The sequence below is a fragment of the Fukomys damarensis genome, unplaced genomic scaffold (genome assembly GCF_012274545.1).
Source record: "Fukomys damarensis isolate Sample0158 unplaced genomic scaffold, DMR_v1.0_HiC HiC_scaffold_10, whole genome shotgun sequence".
Classification (NCBI taxonomy): Eukaryota; Metazoa; Chordata; class Mammalia; order Rodentia; family Bathyergidae; genus Fukomys; species Fukomys damarensis.
Genome location: NW_022900922.1, coordinates 28,970,148 through 28,996,195, shown reverse-complemented (window position 1 = coordinate 28,996,195; position 26,048 = coordinate 28,970,148). Strand labels below are relative to the sequence as shown.

At 36.4% G+C, this 26,048-nt stretch overlaps 1 protein-coding gene across 2 annotated transcripts in view; it reads left to right on the top strand.

Moving 5' to 3' along the window:
* Hivep1 (HIVEP zinc finger 1) overlaps positions 1 to 26,048 on the top strand; it is a 129,613-nt gene that overhangs the window by 56,482 nt on the left and 47,083 nt on the right. For both annotated transcript variants that reach the window (XM_010622868.3, XM_010622867.3), the window contains exon 3: positions 6,985 to 7,038. In XM_010622868.3, coding sequence (XP_010621170.1) covers positions 6,985 to 7,038 — 54 coding nt within the window. The remainder of the gene's footprint in view (positions 1 to 6,984; positions 7,039 to 26,048) is intronic.

Genomic DNA, 26,048 nt, shown 5'->3' with positions numbered 1-26,048 from the left:
CTACATTAACATCTTTTGTTTTAAAAGAAAAACATAGTAATACACGTCCCATAAGTTTGCTACCACTGTCCTAATTGCATACTACCATTTCTTTTTTGCTCTCAGGTTTCTTCTGCATGTTCCGTGAAAGCTGGGCTACCTTCCATCCTACCAGTGATTCTTAGCCAGAAACTAGGTGACCCCTTGAAACACTTGTTACACCTTTTAAAACTTACACAGTCTACAGCACAGTACCTAGAATGTCTTACTCAGTAGGTCTTCTAAAGCCTACAGTTTATAATGCCTGTGCAATATTCCACAATATGGAGATATCATAATTTATTTAACCATTTATTAAATATCTAGGTAGTCAATAAATATTCATTGAGCACTGACTAACCCCAGGTGCTATTTAGCATTTTTCTGTCATAGAAAACACTGTAATGAATAACATTTGTTCCTTCTTCACTCTTTATGTTTCCAAAAGATGAACTACTCTGTCGTAGGATAGAGACAGTTTTCAAAGATGTTGGTATTGATTTTAAAATTACTCATAGAAAGTTTCTTTTGCTTCTATGAACACTATGGGATGGATTTAACTACCAGTATTTAAATGGCTCCCAAAATCTATACCTTGAAACTGATTCTCTTTAGATGTATGTATGTAAAATGCTTTTGAATTCTTTTTGTTGTTGTTGTTGTTACTGGGTATCAAACTTGGGTCCTTTTTTTTTTGTGAGGCAGGCAGTGGAAACACTGAGCTAAATCCCTGGCAGAGTTCTTCTTGTTTTCTGTCTCTTTGCATTTCTAACCCCATAATGTCCCTGACCTGGATGACCTTCACCCTGTGGATGTAACTGCACACTTGCCACTGGTCTGGGACTTCTTCAAGTCCCTTTGACTTCAAGGTCCCACACAGGATCCTTAACCTCCGGGTACCTTCGGCTGGCACACAGGAGCTAGTGAACATGTTCTGTGAACTGTGTGTTACATGTTCAGTATGCTTTATCTGAAATGGTTGGGTTATGAAATATATACATCAGCTTTGCAGGTTAAGCATTTCTATACTGAAAATCTGAAATCCAAAATGCTGAAAAAAATCTGAAATCCAAAGTTTCAGATTTGGCAGCATTTTGGATTCTTAAGAATGCTTAACCTATAGTGTTCTCATGTTTTGGAAATGAGCCCATAGGTTTCCATATGACCTGGAAATCTGGAAATTTGGATCAGGAGCCAACATTTTATCTATATATTGTGGTGCTAGAGATTGAACTCAGGGCCTTGAGCATGCTGGGCAAGTATTCTGGCTCTGAGCTACATCTTCACCCTTTATATTTTTATTTTGAGATAGGCTCTTGCTAAGTTGCCCACGCTGACCTCAAACTTCTGATCTTTTTGCCTCAGCCTCTCAAGTAGCTGAGATTACCTGTACCCAGGTGCCAGCATTTTTAAAAAAGATAACTTAGAACATTATTAGAGTTCATTTCAATTGAATTTAGATAATTTTATATTAAGAGTTGTTCCCTTATGAATAATTTAGTAATTAAAATACAAGTGGTAAAATGAAAATTATCCATTAATGTTCTACCCTGAGATGTCCCTTTGCATTTTGGTCTTTTTCTTCAGATATCTATGTGTGTGTAGTGTGTGTGTGTTTGTGTGTGTATGCACTTGTGCGTGTCTTTCATTTGTGTGGTCCAGTATGTTTAGAATTAGGCCTTTTTTTTTTTAAACATAAGGCTCTTTGAGCATATTTCCATCAGTATTTAGTAGTGTCAGTGACTAAATAGCATTGTATTTTTGGAAATATTTATTTATTTAACCAGTTCTCTCTCTTACTTGCAAAATTTCTACCATGTCTTTGTTATCATAGTAGTGAGCTTGGCAAGAGCAGTTCATCCATTGTACAGTGTGAGTTGAGGGCCTGGCGAAATAGGCATCTGGGCCTCTGCTGCAGAAAGCAAGTGGACAAGCAGTCCTCAGAGTGCCAGGGAGTGCTGGGGTGAGGGGAGTGTGGGGTGCAAGAGCAGGAGTGAATGGGTTGGGGCAGCCTCCTTAAAGGAGTTGTTGGTAGAGCAGAAATGGTCCATTTCTTTGTTTTGTTGTATTTAGTAGATTGCTCCTTGGTCAGTATAATAAACAAGATCATTTTCTGTTGGATATTGAGATGTTTTTCTAACACTAAAGATAGATATGACGTAATCCAGTACATTTGGGCATTATTTGAATTGCTTTTGCCCCCGCCCTTGTTCTGTGAATGTTACAAGTTGTAATTCAGGTTGAAAAACCCTGCTCCCCAAATCCAAAGTCATACTTTCTGAGTGTACACATGACACCACAGGTGGAAAGTTCTAACCTCAAGTGACAAGTCTCAGTCAAAACTTATGCACACTGAACTACGACATTGCCTTCAGGCTTTGTGTTGAGGATTTATGTGAAGTATCAATGAATTTTCATGTTTAAACTTGGTCCCACCCCCAAAATATCTCATTGTGTATATACGGGTATTCTAGAATATGAAAATATATGAAATTTTCTCTGGTCCCAAGTATTTACAATAAGGGATACTTAACCTGCAACTTCTGGATATTAAAATATCTTTGCATTCTTGTATTAAACCCTACCTGGGCATGATGTTTAATCTGTGAATACTTGACTTAGTATAGATGTTAACAGTCTGTATTCAGAGTAGATGCCGTCTGTAGTGCTGCTTCTCTGTCCCTTTGATCAGATTTTGAGGCTGGTTTCATTAATATGGCTTGGAATACTGCTGTGCATCCTGGAAAAATTTAGAAGATTTTTTATTCTTTAAAATTTGAAAGAACCTAGAGGAAAACTGTCCAGGCCTGGGACCTTTTAAAGCCAGTTCTATGTTACTCTGTATAATTTTCTCAGTGTTATCTATGCTGGTTATTCTGGTCAGGTTTTCTCTTGGATCAGTATTTTCCTAGTTCATTGCATTTTTGGATTTGTTAGCACCGAGTTGAGTTCCTGATTTTTTTTTTTTTTTACTTGCATTGGGTGGTATTTTACAGTTTGAATTATTGCTGCCTTAGACTCTTAGTTTTAAAATTATCTTTCCTAAAGACCAGTAGATGTGGAGTTAGTAGGTCAGACTTGGATGCTTGGATAATTTAGTGAAGATGTGAACAGTCTCCATGTAGGAGAGCACCTATAAGTAGTATGTATACTAGATTTGATTTTAACATCATGCCATTGTCATTCATTCAGTGTCAGTGAAGTAGCTCTAGCATTCAGTAATAAGAGGAAGGAAGCTAAACTGGCAGGTATAGGATGAGAAGAAGCAGGGGTTATACTTTATCCAGTAGTAAAATAGTATTTTTTCAATCAGATAGCGCCTCTTCCAGAAAACAGGTGTCTTTTACAGTTCATTAGGCTCTGCTTCCAACCTGCGATTGATTTGTGCGGTAAGGATAAGTGGAGAGCGGGGATATGTGGGTAGAGTCCAGCTGAGAAATGGGGAAGAGGATGAGCATTGAGAGGGAAATTATTTAAATCATTGTAGATCAAACCTTTAATTCGGGTTTGCACATGTAGTTCTTGGTGCAGTTGTTGCCTCAGATCCTTCCCCCTATTCTCCATCCACCCCTGAAACAGGACTTAACAGTGAGAGAAGGTATTGCTGGGCTATGCTTCCAGTGATAAAGGTGTGATGGGAAAATGTGTTGGAATTGCTTGTTACTTCTTGAGTGTTGAGCTGCAGGTTTACAATCCAGCAGAGTCCTGAAGTTTGGCCAGGGACATCATTTTTCATTTTTAATAGGAAAACATACAAAGTAGAGTGTAGATAAGGTTCTCTCTGAATTATATAGATACACTATATATGCTCCCGTATAATGGAGTAGAATGTGAACATATATTTCTTGTTCTGGAACATTATGGAAAAAACGAACCCAAAGTATACTGCTTTAAATAATAACAAATGAATCAATCAAGAGCATATAGTAAATGACCACATTCGCTGAAGTTATGGAGATTATTTTTAAAATACATTGTATTTTACCAGGAGAGTACTAAAACATAGGTTAAATAAAAACAGGATTTTCTATAAAAACTGACAGAAGAAATGGTGTTCATAATGGCTCTTACAGCTCTCTAATGGAAGAGTGTTTACCTATTGAACTGGAGCTGTGGGTAAAAGCATTTGAGTAGATGGCTCTACTTAATGTAGGAGATGTTCAAAGTCAGTAGCACAAATTTATATACCTTTTTTATCCAGACAAAAGGTAACTTAATTGAAAATTTAAATACAAAAACTAATGTTTTGTGACTACACATAAACTGAGGTCACTTTGGAAGAATTTTATGTCAAAGCGCACAGAAAAGATGGCTAGCCTCAGTATACTAAATAACAGCCATTTCTCAAGCATTTGTTAAATCATGAGTTTTTGTTGCTTTGTGCCACAATTGATTCTGTTACTAAAAGTGTTTTTATTATATAATGTCATTATGTGTGCTTAAAGTCAGGAAAGCACCATCATTATTCTGTGAATATAATATGTACATGTATATTACTTAGGATTCTTAAGTTTGCATGAACTGCTGGCATAAAAATAATAGTGCTGTTGTAATAAAACTGCTTTTTTACGTTTCTCAAGGAAAAATTATATTTACATTATATAATTTGTTTATTTGCAATTTGAATATGTAAAATGTACTTAGTGTGTTTTTTTAAGTGGCTCTTAACTCTGGTTACTTACACTCATATAGATTTCATATATGATTTTGATGTATATATCTCAGTATATATCATATATATATATTTTTGGAAATAAAATTATTGCTGAATGCTGGATCTGGTTTCTGTATTTCTTTTGCACTGATTATTTTCATTTATAACTGCTACATAAAAACATAAAAATTACGCACATTTATGGCTCAACATGTGATACTTCAGTACATTTATACATTTTGAATGTTTAAATCAGATTAAGCATGTCTGTCCACTCATTTATGATTTGTTTCACTTCTTCATTCCTTTATTGATAAAAGCTCAAAAATCTTTTTTTCGGGGGTGGTGCTGGTGATGGCCTGCCAGGGCCCTGTGCGTGCTCAGCATGTCTTCTACCCCTGAACTTCTGCCCTAGCTGCTAGCTGATGCTGGTTGATGCATTTAATGTGTTCCTACCAGGACTTTTCAGTATCAACACATAATTCCATGAGAAATAATTGTAGTTTGTAAATCAGAAAAACTGTCCTGTTTCCAGAGGTTGCCTGTACTCTTCTCCATTTATATTCTGCATCTGATCATTATCAGGGCAAAAATAAGACATTGTGGGAGATGCATTTGACAGAATGAAAATTCATTTCTTTTTGATCCTGGATGAGATATAATGTCTCTCATTTCAAACTAGCTTTCATCCTTTATTCTACCACTCTCACTTTGTCTGGGATCAATACTCAATTCAAGGAAGTTTGATCAGTAAATGAAGGTTGTTTGAATTTCTGGTTTTTTGACAAGATGGGGAAAGATGAGCATTTGTAGGGCCCCTGTTTGGGTGTATGGCTCCTACTTAAAGTAAAATGTCACATTGGAGGTTGTGTCTCCTGTGGCAAGTACTGTGGTGTTTAGCACAGGAGATGTTGGAGCTGATAGTGTATGCCACAAGGCAGAGGATAATTATCTACATGGATGCAGAAACAGTATTTTGAGAGCATTTACCCAAACTGTGCTTTCATGGGATATATACAATGCTGTATAATTACTGCTGTATTCAATTCAGTACAGAATAACCCTCTAAGAATTTTTTTTACCTCTATTGTAAGTGCTTAGACAAACATTAAATTTGGAATTGGTTACTGTCGTCGTCATCATCATCATCATCATAAATGTAGAACCTTATAAAATTCAACCGAATTGTTGCCGAAGTTCAACAGGGGCACAAATCCACTTGTGTCCAGAGTCTCAAAGTAAAGAGCAGCCTGCTCTAGGCCCACATTTGTCTCCTTCCTTACTCCTAGCTCTGCTGCTGCTTCTGGGTTACACCTTTGTCAAAGCTGCGAGCAGAGACAGCTGTAATATAGTATATAATGCAGTATTTTGCCCCCCTCACGCTTTGTGCTCCTCAGTGCTATTTTCAAGGGACAGAGATAACACAGCTCTTCAGCTCATCATTTCCTCTGTTTTCCATACTCTTCTCTCTTCCATGTTTATCTTATGCCCTGGGTCATCTCTGGGTCCTTTTCTGTTACTATAAAATTGGGTATTAAAGAAAAGTTCAGTTAGCTCATTGTTTTGGAGGCTGAAAGCACAGTACTGACTCTGGTAAGGACCCTCTTGGCTATATCACCTTGTGGGGGTGGTGTTGTGATAGGATCACATCCAAGAGGAAGAGATGTCTGACAAGATAGGAAGCTAGGCGTGCTAAGGTGTGGCCAGGTTTGTTCTTATTTTACAGCCTTCTCTAAAGAACTGATTGAAAAGTCCCATGAGAACTACCTTGATCTCTTCTGAGGACAGTGTCTCCCAATGACCTAAGGACTCCCCCAGATGCCTTCTTTTTAAAGTTTTCACTACTTCTTAACACTGTTGTGCTTCCAACTTGTGAACCCAGGAGGGGACACACTTACTACACATCCAGATCATCACAGCATACTTTGTTTAGTCTGTTGTTTCTAAGTCAATAGGCATTCATTATATCTTTCAGAAAATCCCTATTGGGCACTTAATAAGTAAAGAAAGTATAGTTTTTAGATACTTTTATTAATTAACAAAATACCTTTTAGCTGTAGTTCAGTATTTAGAGTACACTAGTTGTTTGCTTTGTGGAATCATTAATTAATTGGGAGTAATCTTTGTGACTAACAAATGATTAACATAAATAGAAATGAAAGGGGAGTATCTTTGTTTTAAGTTTATACACATTTCTTTCATAAATTCATTAGAGAATTATTGTGTGTCTGACACTGTTTCTAAGTAGTGTAATTGCTTTACTGTACTCTGGTTAATTGATTTGTAAAATTTTCTTTGTGTTTTATCCTCAGACAAAATTGAAGAAGCACAAAAAGAACTTAATGGGGCAGAAGTTTCAAAAACAGGTAAATTAAAATCAATACCAATATAGACTATTTTTGGAGAGATCCCCAAACAGATAATTGAAACCTTACTGAATCATTGTGAACATATTACAAAATTAGAAATAACCTCAAACTATTTGGTATAAAAAGTTTTATAGAATTTGCTTGAAGAAACATTTCAGCTACAGGGATATTCTAGAACTGTTCTCACATATTAATGTATTACCAGTAATTGCTGAAAAGATAATTGCTGCTCTTCTGAAAGCTCTATTTGTGAGACTGTCCTATAAGTACAATATTGTAGACATGATGCTGTGTTCACATCTTCCTGTGTGTGTGTGGGGGGGTGATAATAATTTGTAATGAGAAAAAATTAAGACAGTGGAAACCCTCTCAATGTCAACCAGTGGAAGAATAGTTGAATAAATTTTAGCAAATGCAAAATGTAATTATTTCAATGGATGGTAACAGTAGTTAAGTAAAAATGAAATTCTAGCAAATTTATTTTAATTGAAGTCAAGTATTTGCATGTGTATTTATATGTATACACATTCACATATGTATCTGGGATGGGAGAAACGGGATTTATATACAGACAACATTTATAATGGTGGGAAAAGAAGCAAGGGAAAGATAGCTATGTTGTCATAATTTATATTTTTTCACTGGTTTTACAGTGGGTACTCAAAATCACATTTTGTACTCAAAATCAAACCTTAAGAGGCAAAAATTGGTTCTCATGATATCTTTCCAGACAGTATAAAATGCATGAGATGCTTAGCCTCAAGAGGGGAGACTGATAGGGGATAGTGTTCTAACACTATCTGTAAGTGAATAAAATTGATAATGTTCTTTTAATATCGTGGGAAAGTGAAGTTCTCGTAGTATCTGCTTTTCATGATTTATTATCTCATTTTCTTGTTACATCTTCTAATTCTAGTGAAATATCTAAACAGAATAATCTACTAAATAGGATTTCAACAGAAAGCCTTTTCTCTTTTTTTCAAATTTTTAAAATTTGAGATTGAATTTTGATTAGACATCTTTAGGGAAAACAGTTTCTTTCTATTATAGTTTCAATCTAAGGTGTTCCTGAAAGTCTCATGTGTGCAGAGGTGAGACTTAATAGGTGGTTGGATCATGGGGGCATTATAGTCATCAATGGGTTGATGGGATTGATGAGTTCATTGTTATATTTGCTGTTAGGAGGTGAGGCCCAGTTGGAAGAGGCAGGTCATTGGGGGCAGGCATGGCTTTGGAGGCTGTATATACCTCGCCAGCCTCTCTTCTGTCTTGGCTTCGTAACTGCTACAAGAGTTATAGCTTTTCTCACCATGCTTTTTCTGTCTTGGAACCAACCAACCATGGACTAGCCTCTCCTCCTTTAGGTTGTGCTTATCAAATATTTTTCCGCAGCAATGGGAAAGCTGATTAATATACAAATGGTACCAGGAAAACAGTTGTTACTGTGATTCTACACCTAACTATGTGGTTTAGAAGCCTTTGAAACTGGTTTGTGGGAGGAGTTTGGAGTGCTTTAGAGATGTAGACTAGAGAAGTTATAAAATACTGTAAACAGCTTGATGAATGATTCTGGTGGGAGTTCAGAAGATCAAATATTGATAAAAACAGGACAATAAAAGTCAAACTCTGGTGGTTTCCATTGGAAACAAGGACTCCATTGCCATTTGGCCTAGAGTCCATGTGTGTTATCCTGTGGCAGAAGGTTTGTTTTCATTTTGCCTGTGTCCCACTGAGACTTTGCAGTAAACAGAGATTAAGGGCTGCAGACTGATTTGTCAGAGAAAATTTTAAGACAGTCCAGTGTTCTGGCTGTAGCATGGTTACTGTTGGCTGCTTTTAGATGGCTGTCTAGTGAGAAGCAGGAGCAAAAACAGTTAAGCGATTGAAAAAAAAGTATAGATTGGCCAGAAAGGAAATATATTACCTGTGAAGTTGAGGCCAAGGGGAGCGTGGTTGCTGAGAAGCTTCAAGGTATAAAAGGAGAAATTCCTTTAAAAGACTACTTTGTGAAGAGAGCCCCAGGACACCCTCTTCATTCCAGGCCACCTAGGGAAGTGTTTCTCAGAGTTCACTCTTCCACTTTTCCACCCCTGTAACACCCCATGCAGCCTCCAAGATTGCCTGGGTTGATCTGAACATATATGCAGTGGTGTACAACAACCCTAAATTGTCTTCCTTCTCCTTACCCTCTCCCCGCTTCCTCAGAACTCTGGAAGATCCATATCGAATCTGAGCTTTGAAGACATTCTTGAAGGAAAACAAGGTTAGAAAGAGTAGATAAGTGCCACAGCTGTGCTGCTCCTTTGAGAGGCTGAGTGACCACTCATTACCATCTGGAGGTATTTTGCACCCCAGGTTAAGAGGCCTGACTTTTATATGTTCATCATTGTGGTCGGCCTCTTTCACATCTAGTAGTGTTTTAGAACAGCGTCGACTAGTGAATAAATGTGAGCTTGTCTTTCTTTTCCTTCTGTTTCACTCCTATGGCAAAAGGTTTTCACAGAAGTGAACTAAATTCCTAATAGGAAGGAGCTAACAGAACAAAGGTCTAGAAAAAGAAAGTGGATAATGAGCTTCAGAATAACTGAGTGGGCTACAGTTGGCAGGCTACACTTAGTTAAGACTTAGAGTGAATACCAAGTGAGCATTGTTCTGTGCAATTCACTGCTAAGAATTACTACTTGGCTCTCATTTTACACCAAAATTCTGGGCAAATTAAAAATAGCTTTGCTTCCAAATATAAGTAGTAATATCAATCCTTATTTAATGATACAAGGGGAGGCTGTAACAAGAGTTGAGATTTCTCACACCTTTTCTAAGTTACCTATTTTTCTTAAAGGGAATTAATTTCCTCCATCAAAGTGTATATTATAAAATATGGTAAAGTATTTGTAAATAGGGAAGGGAGGAGGGGGTGAAGGGAGGGCAGGGATAAGGGGAAAAAATGAGAACCAAGACCTGTCATGTAAAGGTACAAGATCCCAATGTTGAATGTAACTGTACTGTATACCTAAAATATACCAATAAACTCACTGAGAAAAAAAGGTAAATTATGGAGTCATTTGCTGTTTTCAGATTATGATGAATCATCTATGATAGATCACACTTTCTCTGTATTTTTGACATAATTTTTTTTTTAGTATGAAGGTTTGACCACGTTTGTTTTTGTTTAATTTTGCTGCTGATTCTAGGGCTTTGTTCCCAATGATTGTGTAGTCTTTAACTTACTATAAATTTTCTTCCTCCTCTTCTTTTTTGTATAATAACTAATGTATTTCCAGGAGCATCATCATCAGCTCTTCAAAGAAAAAAACTTGGCCATTGGTAGACTTAAAATTTTTTTTTCTGTTTTTCAATATTCTAAGGAATATATCTTCTTAGCATAATATGCTAACATAGAAACTGACTTTGTCAGTCATATACCAATAGAAAAAAGTGTACCAAATTATGTTCATATACTGGTTTATTCTTTTTCTCTGCTTATAAATGAAAGGTGACTTCAATGTGACTTTATTTTAATCAGTTGTGGGATAGATATAATGATGTGACATTCACATAATTTTCCATAATGTCATTGTGTTCCTCCTTACAGTGCTGTCTACTTAACTTCTTAACGTGCATTGTGCTTGACACTCATTTTACAATTACTGAGCAGAATTTTAAAAAAATGGTGATTGTTACAATTATGGTAATGAATGTAACTAAAATAAACTGAAAAATAGGCTAGAATTAGTTAGCTTTTATGTACTACATCTTGAATAAGGATCAATTTTAAGACTTTGCTTTAAATTTTTATCATATGCTGTGTGACATGTATAAATTAATATTTGTAGTGCATTGAGTTATAAAGCATAAGAACAACATGGTAACCTTGGATTCCAGCATCCAGTTTAAGAACTGGAGAATTGCCAGGACTGTTCATCCACTGCATATGGGTCCCACTTTGTCCCACTGCCTCTGCAAGAGGTTTTTATTGTTCTCAGTTTTGTAACCATCATTTCAATGCTTTTAAATAAATAATTATGCCGTGTGAGTAGGTATCTCTAAACAGTAAGTTTTTTTAGTTTTGCCTGTTTGGAGCTTTGAAAATGAAGTGTGTATAGTCTACCATGTTTTCACCATACGCTGTTCCTTGATTCATTGTGTTGTTACATGTAGGTGCTACTTTTCATTGCTGTAATAACATTTCACCATGTGGAATGATTTATTTTTCCCTTCCTCTGTTATTTCTATCATAATCAGTGAACCTAGAGTATTTTCCTGTCTTGGTACCTATGTGTAAGTTTTCTAGGGTGTGTATAGGGAATGCAAATGTTTCCCTAACAATATTTTCCAACTTTTAAAAAAACCTTTCATTTTCTCACTATTAATAAGAACTCATTTATAATATATGTTATGTTCAGTCTTTTTAACTTTTTCCAGTTGTGTGGTTGTAAAATAGCACTTTATTTTGCTCATGATTTGTTTTTCCTTGACTACTAATGTTAAAAGGAAAACTTTAGATCTGGTTTATTCAAGCAAAGAGCAGTTCATGAAGCTGGCAACACTCAAACCAGAAAAGGTTCCCACAGCTTGGTCTTGTAATGTAAGAAGGCACACAGAAGAAGAAGAGAGGGCCACCTGGTATGGCTAGATGCCTGCCTTCTTTGGGCAAAGTCTGGTCAGCAGACTACTCTTGGTAGGCTGAAACTCAGCTAAATGTTACCAGATAAACTCACTGATATATACTCAGTAGTATAAGTTACAGTACGTTAAATGGGAACTCAAGGTGGCTTCAGGCAGATGATCTGTGTAATGTAACACTACTAATATCGAACGTGTCTTCGTTTATACTCTGCCTTCATGACACACTTGCCAGTATCTTTCATGCATTTTTTAAAACAATTGAATTCTTTGTCTTTTTCTTGATATATTTTGGATAACAATTGTTTCACATGCTTAAATTTTGGATTAATTTTCTTCTTTAAATTGCCTTTTAGTAAATAGAAGTTCTTGATTTTAATATCGTTACTCTATTAATCCCTATTTTGTGGTTAATATTTTTGTTGGGAATTATGTTTATATAAAGAAAAAATTTTCCCTACCACAAGGTCTTACATATTTTTGTCTACATTTTTCAACTTTTCAATTAGTACATTTATAATACATAATAAATGCACTCAACATGGGCAATTGGTATGTCCTATGTACATACCACATTTTGAGCCTCTTTAGTTGCGCTTTCCCTCCCTCCCTTCCAATTTCCCTCCATCCCTAGATCCCTTCCCATCTCCTCAGTGTGTATTTTCCTCTAAAAGATTACATTAAAAGCATATCTAGGTTGACTTTTTAAATGGATTTTAGTTTTTTAATACTATGAGAATTAATATTCCTATTTCTTTTTTCCCAAATAAATAACCATTGCTGGTATTGGATTTTTTTCCCTTTTTTATTATGTTGTATTTATTTATGTTTTAACTAGTATATAATGGGATAGCAGGTAATGTTTTAATATATATGTACATGTATAATATGTAAATTATGTTAAACATACCTATCTCCTTCAACATTTGCCATTCTTTTGTGGTGAAAACATTTAAAATCCTCCGTATATTACTGTTGTCTGGGACTTCTGGCTCCTATGTAATGGTAAATTAATACACACTGAGCAACATTCTCCGTTTTCTCTCCTCTCTGTTCTCCTTGCCCTCTGGTAACTACCATCTGACCCACTTTGGGGCTCTTGGCTTTTTTAGATGCTCATATGTGTAAAATCATGAGTGCTTGTACTCCTGTGCCTGACCTGTGTCATGTAACATAATGATCTCCAGTTCCAGCCATGTTGTTGCACACGACAGGATGTCATTCTTGTCGGGGCTAATGGTGTTCCTCTTGTGTATAGGGACCCTGTTTGCTTTATCCATTCATCAGATGATGAATGCTCAGGCTGTTTCCATTTCGTGGCTGTTGTGAATAGTACTGTAATAAACATGGTGTTGAAGACTTTGTGTGTTCCCTATTTCCTGTCTGCTTTATATGAACTTGCCATATAAGAATGGGGTTTTATTAATTTTTTCCACATTAATATTATACCACATTATTATTGCTTTTCTTGCTAAACTGTGCAAAATAGAGTATAAATATACATAATATAAATATATAATATATAAGTATAAATATATATAATAGGGTACATCACTCAAATTACTCATCTTCAAAAGTGCTTTGACTATTTCTAGTTTTTTTTTTCTTTCATCTATTTAAATTTTAGAGTCACTTAAAAACTTGTTGAAGTTTTGCTTGGGATTTGGCTGGGCAAACTGACCATCTTCATCATTTTCAGCCCTCCTATAATATATAAAGAATCTAAAAAATCTTAATAATTTCATCCCTCAGCTCTTATTTTTTATTTTGTAGAGTTAATTTTCTGGGACATTATTTGTTTTGTGCTCATTTCATTTCTTTTTTTTTTAGTGCTGAGAATGGAATCTAGAGCCTTGTGCATGATAAGTACTCTACCTTGAGCTACAATCCAAGCCCCTTTGGATTTTTTGGCTTTTGTCTGTCTTTCTGTCTTTTTTTTTTTTTTTTTTTTTTTTTTATATTTTTTGTTAAAGTTATTTTCTAGCTCTTGATAGCAAGTAAAAATGTTACATATTTTTATAGATTGGTCTTACTTTTAGTCATCTTGCTGAATTCTTACACATTCCCAAGTTTATATGGATATTTTCTTGTCGTTTGGGAGTAATTGAAGTTTTGATTTTTGCTTTTGAAATCATTTCTGCTTTTATTTTTCTTGTTTTACTCACTTGGCTCCAGTAAAAAGCCAACATCCTTGTCTTGTTCTTGATTTTAAAGATAATGCTTCTAATCTTTACTATTAAAAAATTTGCTGGTTTTAGGGGGAGAGGGTATCAAGATATTTAATTGCCAAGTGGGTTAGTTTCTATTTTTTCATCGACTTAAAAAAAAAGTCATAAATGGCCAGGTGTCGGGGGGTGAGCCTGTAATCCTAGTAGAGCAGTCTGAGAGGCTGTGGTAGGAGGATTTGAGCCCAATGTTGGCAGTTTTGTTACTTGTTGAAACTATCTCAAAATGAGAAATATTGCTCAAGAAAAGGCTGGAAACGTTTAGAGTGAAGGCCCTGGGTTCAATCTCCAGTACTTCCTCCCCCTATTTATAAGTAGCTCTTTTTTTAATCAGGTAAATTTTTTTTTCCTTTTTATAAAGATGATCTGTGGTTTTTATTCTTCAATTTTAATGACTTGAATTCACTTGTCAAAATGAATTTGGTCATATTTAACCTTTTTAAGCATACTATCAAAGGGTCTATAACTTCATTTTTAAATAATATTCCTAGCCTAATTTTTGTTTTAAAGTTATACTAGTCCAGTAAATATTCTTAGGACTGTATACATCTGTCTTATTTTCTTGTCACTGGAACACAATACCCACAGTTCGCAGAGGTTTCAGTCTTAATCAGCTGGCTCCAAGGCAGGACAACAAAAGCAGAGGGGCATCACAAAGGAAATTGCTCGCGGCCTAATAAGCAGGAGGGAGAGTGGGATCAAGGGTGGGGCAGGGGAGGAGAGGAAAGATAGAGCCTTTGGGCCATGCCTCAGTGACCACCTCCTCAGCCAGGCTTTGCCTCCTAACATCACTTTCCACTGCGAACTCATCAGTAGACATCACTGACCGGTATCACGCTTGGGTGACTCAACCGCCTCCCTAAATCCCCAGCGCTGAGCGCGTGATGCTTTGGGAGTCCTCTAGATATAAACCATGACAACGTCTGCTTCTCTTGGAAGCCTTTAATATTGGAAAGATACTTTCATTGGCAGTTCTTAATGGGTATTTTGACTTTTGGGAGGTGGTAGAGGGTAGATTTTTGGCTCCCAGTTAAATATATTTAATGATGGGGAATTATTTAAGCCATTTTCTTTTTAATCAGTTTTAGAAAATTATGTATTTCTCATCCTTTATGCATCTTCTCTGATTGTTCACATTGACAAAAACACTCTCTTGCCCCTCACCTTGCTGAGCCTGTAGTGTGTCCATTTCCATGCCTCGTATGCTTCATCTGTGCCTTTTCTCTTTTTTGGCCTGGAATTACCAGATCTGTGTGTTTACTCTCTTTTTCATGTGAACTTTTGCTTTTCTTGATACACTCTTCAATCCTTTTTGTTTCGTTAAGTTTTGTTTTTATTCTCCCCCCCCCCCCGCATTTTTTTCTTTTACTCAGATTTCTTAAAATGAAAAATGACTCATTCATTTTTAAAGCCTTTGTTCTTTTCTTTTGGAATCACTGAAGCTGTTAGTTTTGTTCAAAATACTGCTGTATGTACATTGTATACAGTTTGATACTCGCTGGTTTCATTAGTTTCTGTGATAATTTCTTCTGGGCCTCCTTGTTGTAATTTTTCCCCCACCAGGACATACAACACAAAGGGCATGAGGAGAACTAAGCCCAAGCCTTAGGGTGTGCTGTCCTGGTATTACTCTGCCCATAACCAGATCAGAAGTGGTTCTGAATTCTTTGAGGGGTGAGCTTGTGCTAGGGTCACCTCTGAAAACGTTGTGATGAATTAGGGGAAAAAGTAGGATTCAGACATGGTATAGAAAAAGTTGAAGATTTTAAGTCAGCTTGCATTCTGCCTTTTTCTCAAGCAAAACAGAAAAAACAACAACAAAATCTGTGCTGTCTACCATCATTACCAAGGGCTTTTCTTTGCAGCAACAGTGCTATCATTAGCATTGTATACTCCAGCCCCTGGAAATTTTCATTTAGGAAATAATTTGTATTCTATCATCTGTCCTTCCTGTGTAAGCGTGTAAATAGTTGATAGCAGTCATGAAATACAGCGAGGAAACCTGTACTGATATTACCCGTCTAGTATTCAGCCTGCTCTGAGGAGTGAGAGGATCAGTAGCTTTTTGTTAGTGCAGCTGTCCCGTGTGCCCTTCTGTTGTTACTGGGTGGCTCGGGGCAGTTTGCTACGTGTGCAGTACTGGACCAGGAGATAGGAAGTGAGAGTGACCAACACGGGTGGCCAGGGAGGTCACAAAACTAGTTATCCTGAAACTAAAAAGAAGAGTTTGCTCACCTACATTCCTACCTGGGGTCTTTTCAAAAGTCTCTTATAATATGAAAAGTTCCAAGTAATAAAAATATGATAGCTCTCATTAAGTTACTTTTTCAAAATGGAAACTAATTTAGAATTACTCTGTTTTAATGTCAGAGACCATGTTATCAAGGATGGGCTTTAACGCCAGTGACATTCTCCTTAAGAATTCTGCTGAATATAATAGTTAAGAAAATGCAAGAACATATTTTTATAGTTAGGGATGTCAGTCCTCTCGTGAGGCACAAATTTAAGTGTTGTGATAGAAAACTGGGTGGATTTTATGAAATCAAAATGAGTAGTGTTAATATAGTTTAAGGTAATGTGGAATTGTTTTAAATATTTTAGAAAAATAGGTGCAGTAAAATAAAGCTTAAGCTTCTTTAGGATGCTGTAAACCTGCAAAGGCATTAGCAATTTGCAGAACAAAACTTACACTGATGCCATGAGGGAAGAGTAGTGGAATATTTTAGTGAAGTGTCTGTACTATAGAGTATCTTCAGAGGAGTGTAGTCGTTTCATTTCGTTACTGATACTAGCCAGTTTGGTATATATTATTGAGAAGTTGTGGTCCTTGTGCTTATAAATTAGTTATAAGGAAACTGTGCTTTAATGAGCATGTTTAATGGACATTTCTTTTAAATAACTATGTGACTTCTCTCTTAATGCTAAATATTCTAAAAATTCATCATGTTTTTCTTATAAAATTGTTAGTTCATGTATTCAGTAAATTTTATTTTGCACCAGTCATCTCACTTCATTTATTTTTAAATCTGGGAAATAGGAAAGAAAAGGCCTGAGCCCTCGAGGAAGCTTTCCAGCCTTACCCTAGCCCCTTCCCAAGTTATCACGAAATCCGAACCCATAAGTGAAAAGCCCTGGTTTGATGCAGATGGGCAGCAGCAGCCTAACAAATTGCCTTTGGGAGGGCAGCACCTGATTTTCTGTTGTTTGGAAAAGAAAGTCATGTCCTGCTGCTGCTTTTCATAATACATTACTTAGAATTTCAAATTTAAATATTCAGATTGTGAAGGGTTCTCTTGGTCTAACAGACAATGAATGCTGTGATCCTACATTACAAAAAGATAAGTATTGATGTCATTTTTGTGCCGTGTATATAAATTAAAGATAACATATGTCAGCCCTGTCAGTGTTTTGGGATTTAAAAATGCCAAATCCTAGAGATCATTGCCTTTCAGATAGACTGCCAACTTTATAAAAGGTGGCTTGCATAATGATGAAAGCAAGCATTGTTAGGGCATTAATATAAAATAAATGTTTTGAAGTATTTTTGTCCTTCTGTTTGAGTATAGAACCCTAAAATTTCACATCCTAATGAAATATGGAAGGCAAAAATTTGCATCATTTTCTAAGTGTCAGTGATTACTATCTATGGAGCTAGTAATTAGATTGGAGGAATAAGTGGCTAACAATTTTAATCTTATAGGATAATTCATAAAAGTTGCATTTTTGTGTACTTGTATAGCATATACCATCAAATCAAAATGATGTTGACTGGGGCCAGGGATGTAGCTCAGCAGTGCAGCACCTGCCTGGCAAGTATGAGGCCTGAGTTCAATTCCCAATACCACACACACACACACACACACACACACACACACACACTATATATATATATATATATAGTGTGTGTGTGTGTGTGTGTGTGTGTGTACAGTACCTTCATTTAGTAAGGGGAAAAGTCGCTACTAAATAGGTTTCAATACAGTGCTCTTGACATTTGATTAGCAGATGCATCCTGATGTTTGAGAAATTAAGATGTTGAAACCCATTTGTCTTGGGTTCTGTTAAATATGTATTTATGTGTTGTGCCTTGGGTTTTGATGAGAGTAACTAGATGATAATGTGTGGCTCTGAGGTGCACTGGGGGTGGCTCTCCGGACTGAGCAGCCCAGAAATGGACCTCACAGGGTTGCACAGGGGTTGGGGGAGTGATGAGTGACAGGTTTTGTTTGTTTCTCTTCTGTTCTTACCTAATTGACTTCATGCTCTGTGCCTCAGTGTTTTCAACATAAATGTTACAGGGAGACATAAAAGGAAAATGTGTATCGCTGCTGATTTGTTTAGGCTTTTCTCTAGCTTTGCTGCTCCATCCTCTGTAAGACTTAAGAAGAAAAAACTATGAAAAATAAAGTGAGCTCCAATCTCTTGCCTCCATAGATACTTGTTCTTTTTCTCATGTGTCCTAGAGAAAGTGGCAGCAGACATGTGGTGTGCAACTGGGGAATGTAATTGCAGGGGAGAAAGAATGGAAAATAGATGTGAGTGAAGCAGTCTAGAAAACATTTTTTTAAAATATTAAAAAGCGAAACAAATGGAAGTAACAAAGTACCACTTCACCAAAAATATATTCTTCACTATTCAAAGTGTGTTTTGTGGGCTGGCTGTATATAAACTTTGAAGAATGGTAACTTAGAATTTTGCCCCAACCACACAGCCTGGAATAGGAAATTATTTCAGTGAAGGAAAGATTGCAGAAAAAAAGAAAAGATTCTGTGGATGCACAGGGAAAGGGAAGACACAGACAAGGACTGAAGAAATTAAAATGAAACAAGTATAGTAGGAAATAAGCAGCGCTTGGTCCAGTGCAGTAGTCCTAGGGGCTGCCGAGCTCTTCAGGTACTGCTACCTGTGCACACACCTGTGGTAAAGGTCAGCTTATAAAGTAGGCATGTGAGAGATCAATACCTTTAACAAAACAGAGCACTTATAACCGTGTTCCCTAACAAAAGTCATTTAAAACATACAGTATTCATTTTGAGAGTTTTCCATTTAATTTATTCAGACTGCTTTACTTCAGATAACTGAAATTGGGGAAAGTGAGGCTGTGGGTAAGGGGAGGCTGCTGTGTTATGTGGGGAGACATTGGAGGAGTCTAAGAAACAAAGGTAGTGGTGGCTCAGCCTACAGAAGCAGGGGAGGGAGCAGGGGCTTTTGCTGTAAAGCTCACCTGGCCCTTAGATCACCTGGAGTGGCTGTTTAGCAGGACCAGCCAGGGATGGGTGAGAACCCTCCTCCTGGCCTGTGAGGCCCTCAGCTCACTGCTGCAGCTCCCTGGTACCCCTGGCTGTCTTCTCTGCCACATACCCCTCATGTCCCCTGAAGCTGAGGTTGGCCCAGTGTCATAGCCCTGAATTTCTGCTGTGTCCTGTGGCTCCGTGTGTCCAGGAAGTAGCTGGATTGGTGGGTGGGAAAGGATGGATCCTTTATATAACAGGCAGGACTTGTAATCAGTGTCTGCTACTGCTTTAATTTCTCAAGTGTAATTAAATAGATATTCACTTCTCCTGCTGGAACTTAGATTGCCTATCTAAATTGTTTCTTTCAGTATATTAAATTATCTGGTGTGATATATGCAAATAATTTATGTATGCCACAGTAGCGCAAGTAAAGGTGTATTCTGTAACCATGGATAGAGTCTGCAGTCACCTGCAAATGGATCTTCCCTTAAGGTTTTCTTTAATCATGAAGACAGAAGATTGCTGTCATTGTATCTGTGCGTTAATATTGGAATATCTGTTCAACCTGGTACAAGACAGTGATATTCTCAAGAATGGAGGATTCAGGTTTTTGAAGGTTGATTTCAAGCTTCCAATGGCTGTGGCTTGAAAAACTCTTTAAAATGATATTGTAGAGCAGTTTTTAACATGCATAACCTGGAGGAATCATCATATTGTGTTCTTTTTGTGGCCTCGACTGTAGTAAGAGAAAGATGGAGGATGCAGTGAACCTAATCCTAAGTTTAGAGATCTCAGAACTTTCTTAGAAAAATCGCAAAGGTCCTCGGAATCTTTCTCATGAAAGTGGAGCCAAAAAAGGGTAAATTTAGATGTCTCTCAGGGCAGAGAAATGTGACTGCTATTTTAACAGGTAATTTCCTTAAACCTGCAGAATACATCAGAATATTTGGTTTTATTATCAGTGTCACTTATCTCATTTGCAATGTGGAGACTTCTGTCTTTTTCTGCTTTGTTATACATCATTAGAACAAGTTACACAAATACACTTACTTCACATCACATCTTATCAATTGTCACTTTTCCATTTCTTTCCTGTCCCTCTGTGACATAGCCAGAGAGCCCCAGTCTTGATGAGCAGAGGTGATCTCACTGCTGTGGGCTCTTGTCAGAGTCAGGCACAGTGCTTATCAGAAGTGTATGTGAAAGGCTAAGAGGACAGATGCTGTGAGTGTTTGCTGGCTCTCCTGTGGGGGGTATCGTTACAGTGTGAGGTTATGCAAAATACAACAGTGTGTGTTACTGAGAAGTAATGTAGATGTAATATATATTGCCAGAAAATTACAGAAAGGGAGAAAAGAAAATAGGCTATATAGGCATAATGTTTCTGTGTCTTATTGGAATTTAATTTAAATGTGAAGAGATTCGTACAAGTTAAATATAAGCTGAAATCTAGATCAACTACAATGAAAATAATTAAAATACATAGTGAAAAAATGATTAAAAATTAAAATGTATGTGAATATTCACTTAATGTAAAGAAAAACAGTAAAGGACAAGTTGAGGAACAAAAAGGCATGACTCGTAGAGAACAAGAAGTTAAATGGCAGGCGTAAATCCAGTTACATCCATGATAACATAGTAATGTGATTAAACAGTCCAACAAAATGCAGAGATGGTCAGACAAGATTACATGATCCAACTATATGCTGTCTGTGTACTCACTTTAGAATCAAAGACATGAGTATGTTGAAAGCAAAAAAAGCTAGAAAAAAGGTGTGTGTATGTATGTGTGTGTGTAGAGTGTTTGTATATATATACATATTTTAATACAACCCAGATAAACAGTGTAAGAAAGCTATTGTATCAGATAAAAGAAACTTTCTAAGATAAAAAATGTTACTAGAGACGCGAGACATTTTCTAATGGAAAAGTCAAGCAGTTAGGAAGATGTAATAGTTACTCACATGCATTTACCTAACTGCAGAACCCCAAAATATGTGAAGCAAAAGCTGCCGGAAGTGAAGGGACGCTGAAGAGACAGACAGTTCTGCCCTACCAATAGAGACTCAGTGCCCAAGTGGTACTTTGTAGTCAGGAGGTCAGTGAGGAAACAGAACACTAACACTTTAAACCAGCCGAACCCAGACACTTCCCCAGCACCTACAGAATACACATCTCCCGCACACAGGATAGACGGGGAAGTGAGGCCACAGCTCACCACTACAATTCAGGGGATTGAAATAATGCGAAGTCACCATGGAATGAAATTAGAAATCACCAGCGGAAATTGGCAGAATCTGAGAACATTCTTCCTGTCCTGTCATCTCTGTGAGGCTAAGTAGCTGTCAGCAAAGCAGAATTGTCACTGCTGCAGAGTTGAAGCAGGCAGTGTTGTAATAGAATCTCAGTCCATGAGGAGGCCAACAGATAAAGGCCGCTGGAAATGCTTTTTTTTGTTTTTTTCTAAACAAAAAAACTATACAGCTTAAGTTATATATCACACATATGGTAGAGTACTTATATATACATAAATATGTATCGTGTATAGAATTCACAGATATATGACTGCTGTTCTCAAAACACATTGCTCAAAAGCGTCTTACAGTAGTAAAGCAAGAAGATTATTTGAACATGCAGGTAGAGAAATATATTTGCAACTATCCAGTCTCCTTGTGTTTAAATAAGGCTGAGTTGGTCATCTTTTCTTCTTTCTTTAGAGGCCTATTCAAATTTCCACTTTCTTGGATCAGTTTTGTTTGTAAACCGAATTCTGCATATTTTTTCAAGTTGTCCAAATATATTGAGATAAAGTAAAATGTCTCCTTATAGTTATAATTTTTATCTGATTTTATGTCATAACCTTTTTGATTTCCAAGAACTTCTATTAATTACCTTGACTTTCATTTGAAGAGTTTTTAAAGTACATTGTTACATATTTGTCATATTATAAAAATTGCATGGCATGTGTCTTGCATTGTTTAAACCTTTGAATGATTCCTTGTCTAACTTTGGGGTTTGATCTTAAATTCCACTTAAACATTTCACCTTGCTTTTCTTTTCAGGATTGCTGCTGACTAGTTTTCAGTGTATCTCTGATGGAAATTATTAACAAGGCCTTTTAACCTGTTTCTACCGGAAAAAATTAGATTTCACTAAATGCCACAAGAAGTACCCCAGTCATGTGGTTGATGGGCCTTTAAGGAGGTGGAGACGCTGTCCGAGGTTGCTGTTACCATGTATGCTGACTCCAAAGTTTCAAGGCTGTTCTTTGTAGCATTTCTTTCCTCTCCAATGGGCTTGTCCACTTACTTGCTTTTGACTTAGCCACTGTTATGTTTGTGTATTTTAATTCCTTGTTGCTTTATTATTTTTCATACAGTTTTGTGTTATACTTTTTTGTATTGGTATATGGAGGAAAGGTTGGTTTGGGCTCACCAGTTTGGGACGTTTTGGGCCATGTTTGATTGGCCTCATTAGTGTGAATCAGCACACCATGGTGGGAGCATGTGGCAGAGGACGCTGTTCACCTCCTGGCAGCTGGAAAGAATAGAGTGGAGGAGACACATCCTTTAATCAGTACCCTTGAGGACACCACCCAGTGACTGGAAACTCAGAGTAGGATCCATTTCCTAAGAGTTTTTATCCTGTTCTGTAGCACAAACTGGGGCCCACACCTTTTAACACTTGGGCCTTTGGAGAACAGTTTAGATTCAAACTATAGTTTGAGTACAGTTGATACTCATTTTGCTTTGTCCATGTATTAATCACTTTTTTTGCTATTCATTTTGCCTGATACGGCTAGCTTCCTATCTGGGATACTTTTCTTTGCTTGAAGAATAGTCTTCAGTTTTCCACTAGTGCAGGTCTACTGCAACAAATTTTTTCATGTGTCATTTGTTAGAAAAAGTCTGTTTTTTTTTTGATTTTTGAAAAGTATTTTTACTGGGTAGGAAGCATCAAGTCAGTTTTTAAACCTGTGTGATAGTTGTATCATGTGTCAGTTTACTGCTCCTTGAAAGGCAGTCTGATTTTTAAAAATTACTGTTTTGCTATTTTTAAGAATTTTGGTCTTGACTTTGACCTTTGTAGTTTCAGAATGATGTGTATAGGTGTTACTTCTCATTATTTATTTTGCTTGTGTCTCATAAAGTGCTCTTGAATCTGTAAATTCATGTGTTCCTTAGTTTTCAAAAGTTTTTAGCTCTTAGCTCAAATATTTTTTCTTGTTGATCTCTTTATCTCTCAGATTCCAGAATGCCTTTGCATTTTTCTGTTGCATAACACTGCTTCTGGAATTTGCAACCTTTATCTCTTAGTACTTTCTTCGGAGTTGCTGCTTCTGACTTATTCTTCAGTTCACTGTGTTTTTCAATGCGAAACACTTAAATACATCCAGTGAGTTCTAAATTTTATTGAATTTTTTGAGTTTTTTATATTTTACTTTTTGAATCTATGTCACTTTTTAATACCTTTTAGTTCTGCTCTGGAATTTTTAGTACTGTTTTTCTTGAACAAAATAAGCACATTTATTTTAAAATCTTCATATATTCATTCAATATATTGGACTTAGGTAAATCTGTGAAATTTGTCCTTTCATGTGGAATTTCTTGGGTGCCTGGTTGTTTTTTATTATGTGTTAGATATTTTATTTGAAAAAAAACAAATATTTTAAAACCAAGTTGTATCTTTCTCTGGAGATTTTAATTTTCTTCTGCCAGGGTTCTAGGAAAACTACAAATCTGAGTTTGTCTGAATTAAAATTGGGGGGTTGTCATTTTTCTCAGGCCACTAAAAATGAGTTGCAGTTTATACAAAGCTTAAGAACAACTGAATTGACATCTTCAAAATATTTTTTTCCACGAACATGGCATGTTTCTTCATTTGTGTTACTTTCTCATTCATATCAGAAAACATTTGAACTTTGTATATTTTTAACATCTTGTGCGAAATTCATTTCTAAAAGTTTTCTACTTTTGATGCTGTTATAAATAGGATATTTTCTTTTTCATTTTTAAACTGTGCTTTGTATAAGGGGGAGAAGATAAATATTTGTGTTTTGGGTGGCAGGTACCTTTTGAGCTCTTACTAGGTAGAATAAATAGATTTTCATTCATTTGTTTTGAGTTCTTTAGGACCCCATTAGCTGAAAATAATGCCTATTCTTTCTTACTGACATTTATGTTTTTTAAGTCTTTCATTGCAGTAGCTCTGTAGATTAGAGAAGTGATTAAATGTGGTAGTGATTCTTGCAGGATTTTCTTGTCCTTGAGAGGTTTTGCAGTGCTTGAGTTGGTCTGATGTATCATTGGCACAAGTATTCTCCACCATGTTTTCCTACTTTGTTAGCTTTGATTGATTTTTCTAATTTACCTTGTGACTTCCTCTTTGACACTTTAGTTATCAGAGTTGTATTGTTTAATTTCCAAATATTTAGGGATTTTCCAGATATCTTCTGCTATTAATTTTTAGTCTTAATTTTGTCGTGGTCAGAGGACAGACTTTGCATGTTCTTTTAACTTTTCTTGAGCAGCATATGTGTGCTTGGGTTTTAAATTTAAATAGGCCCTCCTGCCTAGTGGGTTTAACACATTGCAACTTTGTAGTTTATTTTGCTTGCTGCATAACAAACATGAGCTCTACCTATAACTACAGCCCCAGTTTCTGGCTGTTCTTAGTTCAGAAGTTGACATAGGTCTTCCTGGCCATAGTGAAGGCATCAGCAGGATTGTGCTTCTGTCTGGAGGCGCAAGGGTAGAGTCTGTTTCTTGTTCATTGGGATTATTGGCAGAACTGAATCCTGGCTGTAGGCCTTAGTTCCTCCTGTCTTTGTTGGCTGTCAGGTGAGGGCCATTTCTCGTTTCTAGAGGCTACTGTGTTCTTTGCCTTGTGGGTCTCTTTCTCCACCTTTACTTTTATATTTTAAATGTGTGTGTGAGGGGGGTGCTAGAAATCAAACCCAGGGGTTTCAGAGATTGAGGTGTGGTTGTTTTGCAGGGCAAGACAGCTATCTCCTGGACTGTCTTTTGAAACAGTGATGTTTTTGAAGTGATGAAAAATTTCAAAATCCTTGCAGAAGTTCCTTCTCTTACTAATCATGTTCAGAGCTCTTCATTTACATTTGTAGATCCAAATTAAAGTTTTGACATTTTGGTACAGGTCTGCTGACAGTGAATTCTCTCAGCTTTTGTTTTCCTGAAAATCAAGTTCTTTTTTCACATTCAGTTTTGAAAGCCAGATGGTTTCTCTATATAAAATTTTGGGTTGGCAGTTCACTTTTCTTTCAGTAGGGTAAAAATGTTACTCTGTAGTTTCTTCCTTTTCCTTCCTTTCCCTTCCCTTCCCTTCCCTCCTTTCCCCTCCCCTCCCCTTCCCTTCTTTCCTTTTTTTTTTCTCTTTTTCTTTTTCTTTTTCTTTCTTTCTTTCTTTTCTTTTTTAGTTTTGGTACGGGATTAAACTTGGAGGGCAGAACCACTGAGCTAAATCCTGAGCCCTACTCTGTAGTTTTTGATAGACATTTGTGCTGAATTGTGTCTTTGACTCTCTTATGTGGTATGTTTTCCTTTTCTCTGGCTATCTTCAAGATGAGATGTTCTCTTTCTCTTTAGTTGTTAGGAGCATATGATGTGTCTGATTTTTTTGTTCTTTCTTTCACTTTTTTCTTCTTGGTTTTTACTCATCCTGGTTAGTTTTAAGAATTTTGAATTTAGAAAATTATTATTGGCTTGTATTCTTTCAGGTATTTTTACTGCTCTGTTCCTTTGCCTCTGCAGTTCCAATTATATTAGACTATTTGATACTGACCTGTGAGTCTTGAATATATTGTTGTATTTTTTGTTTTTTTTTTTTCTTTGTTTTTCTGTTTAAGTAATTTTTATTGGCCTATTTATTTGTGGGGCTTCTTTTTTTTTTCTTTTTTTTTTTTTTT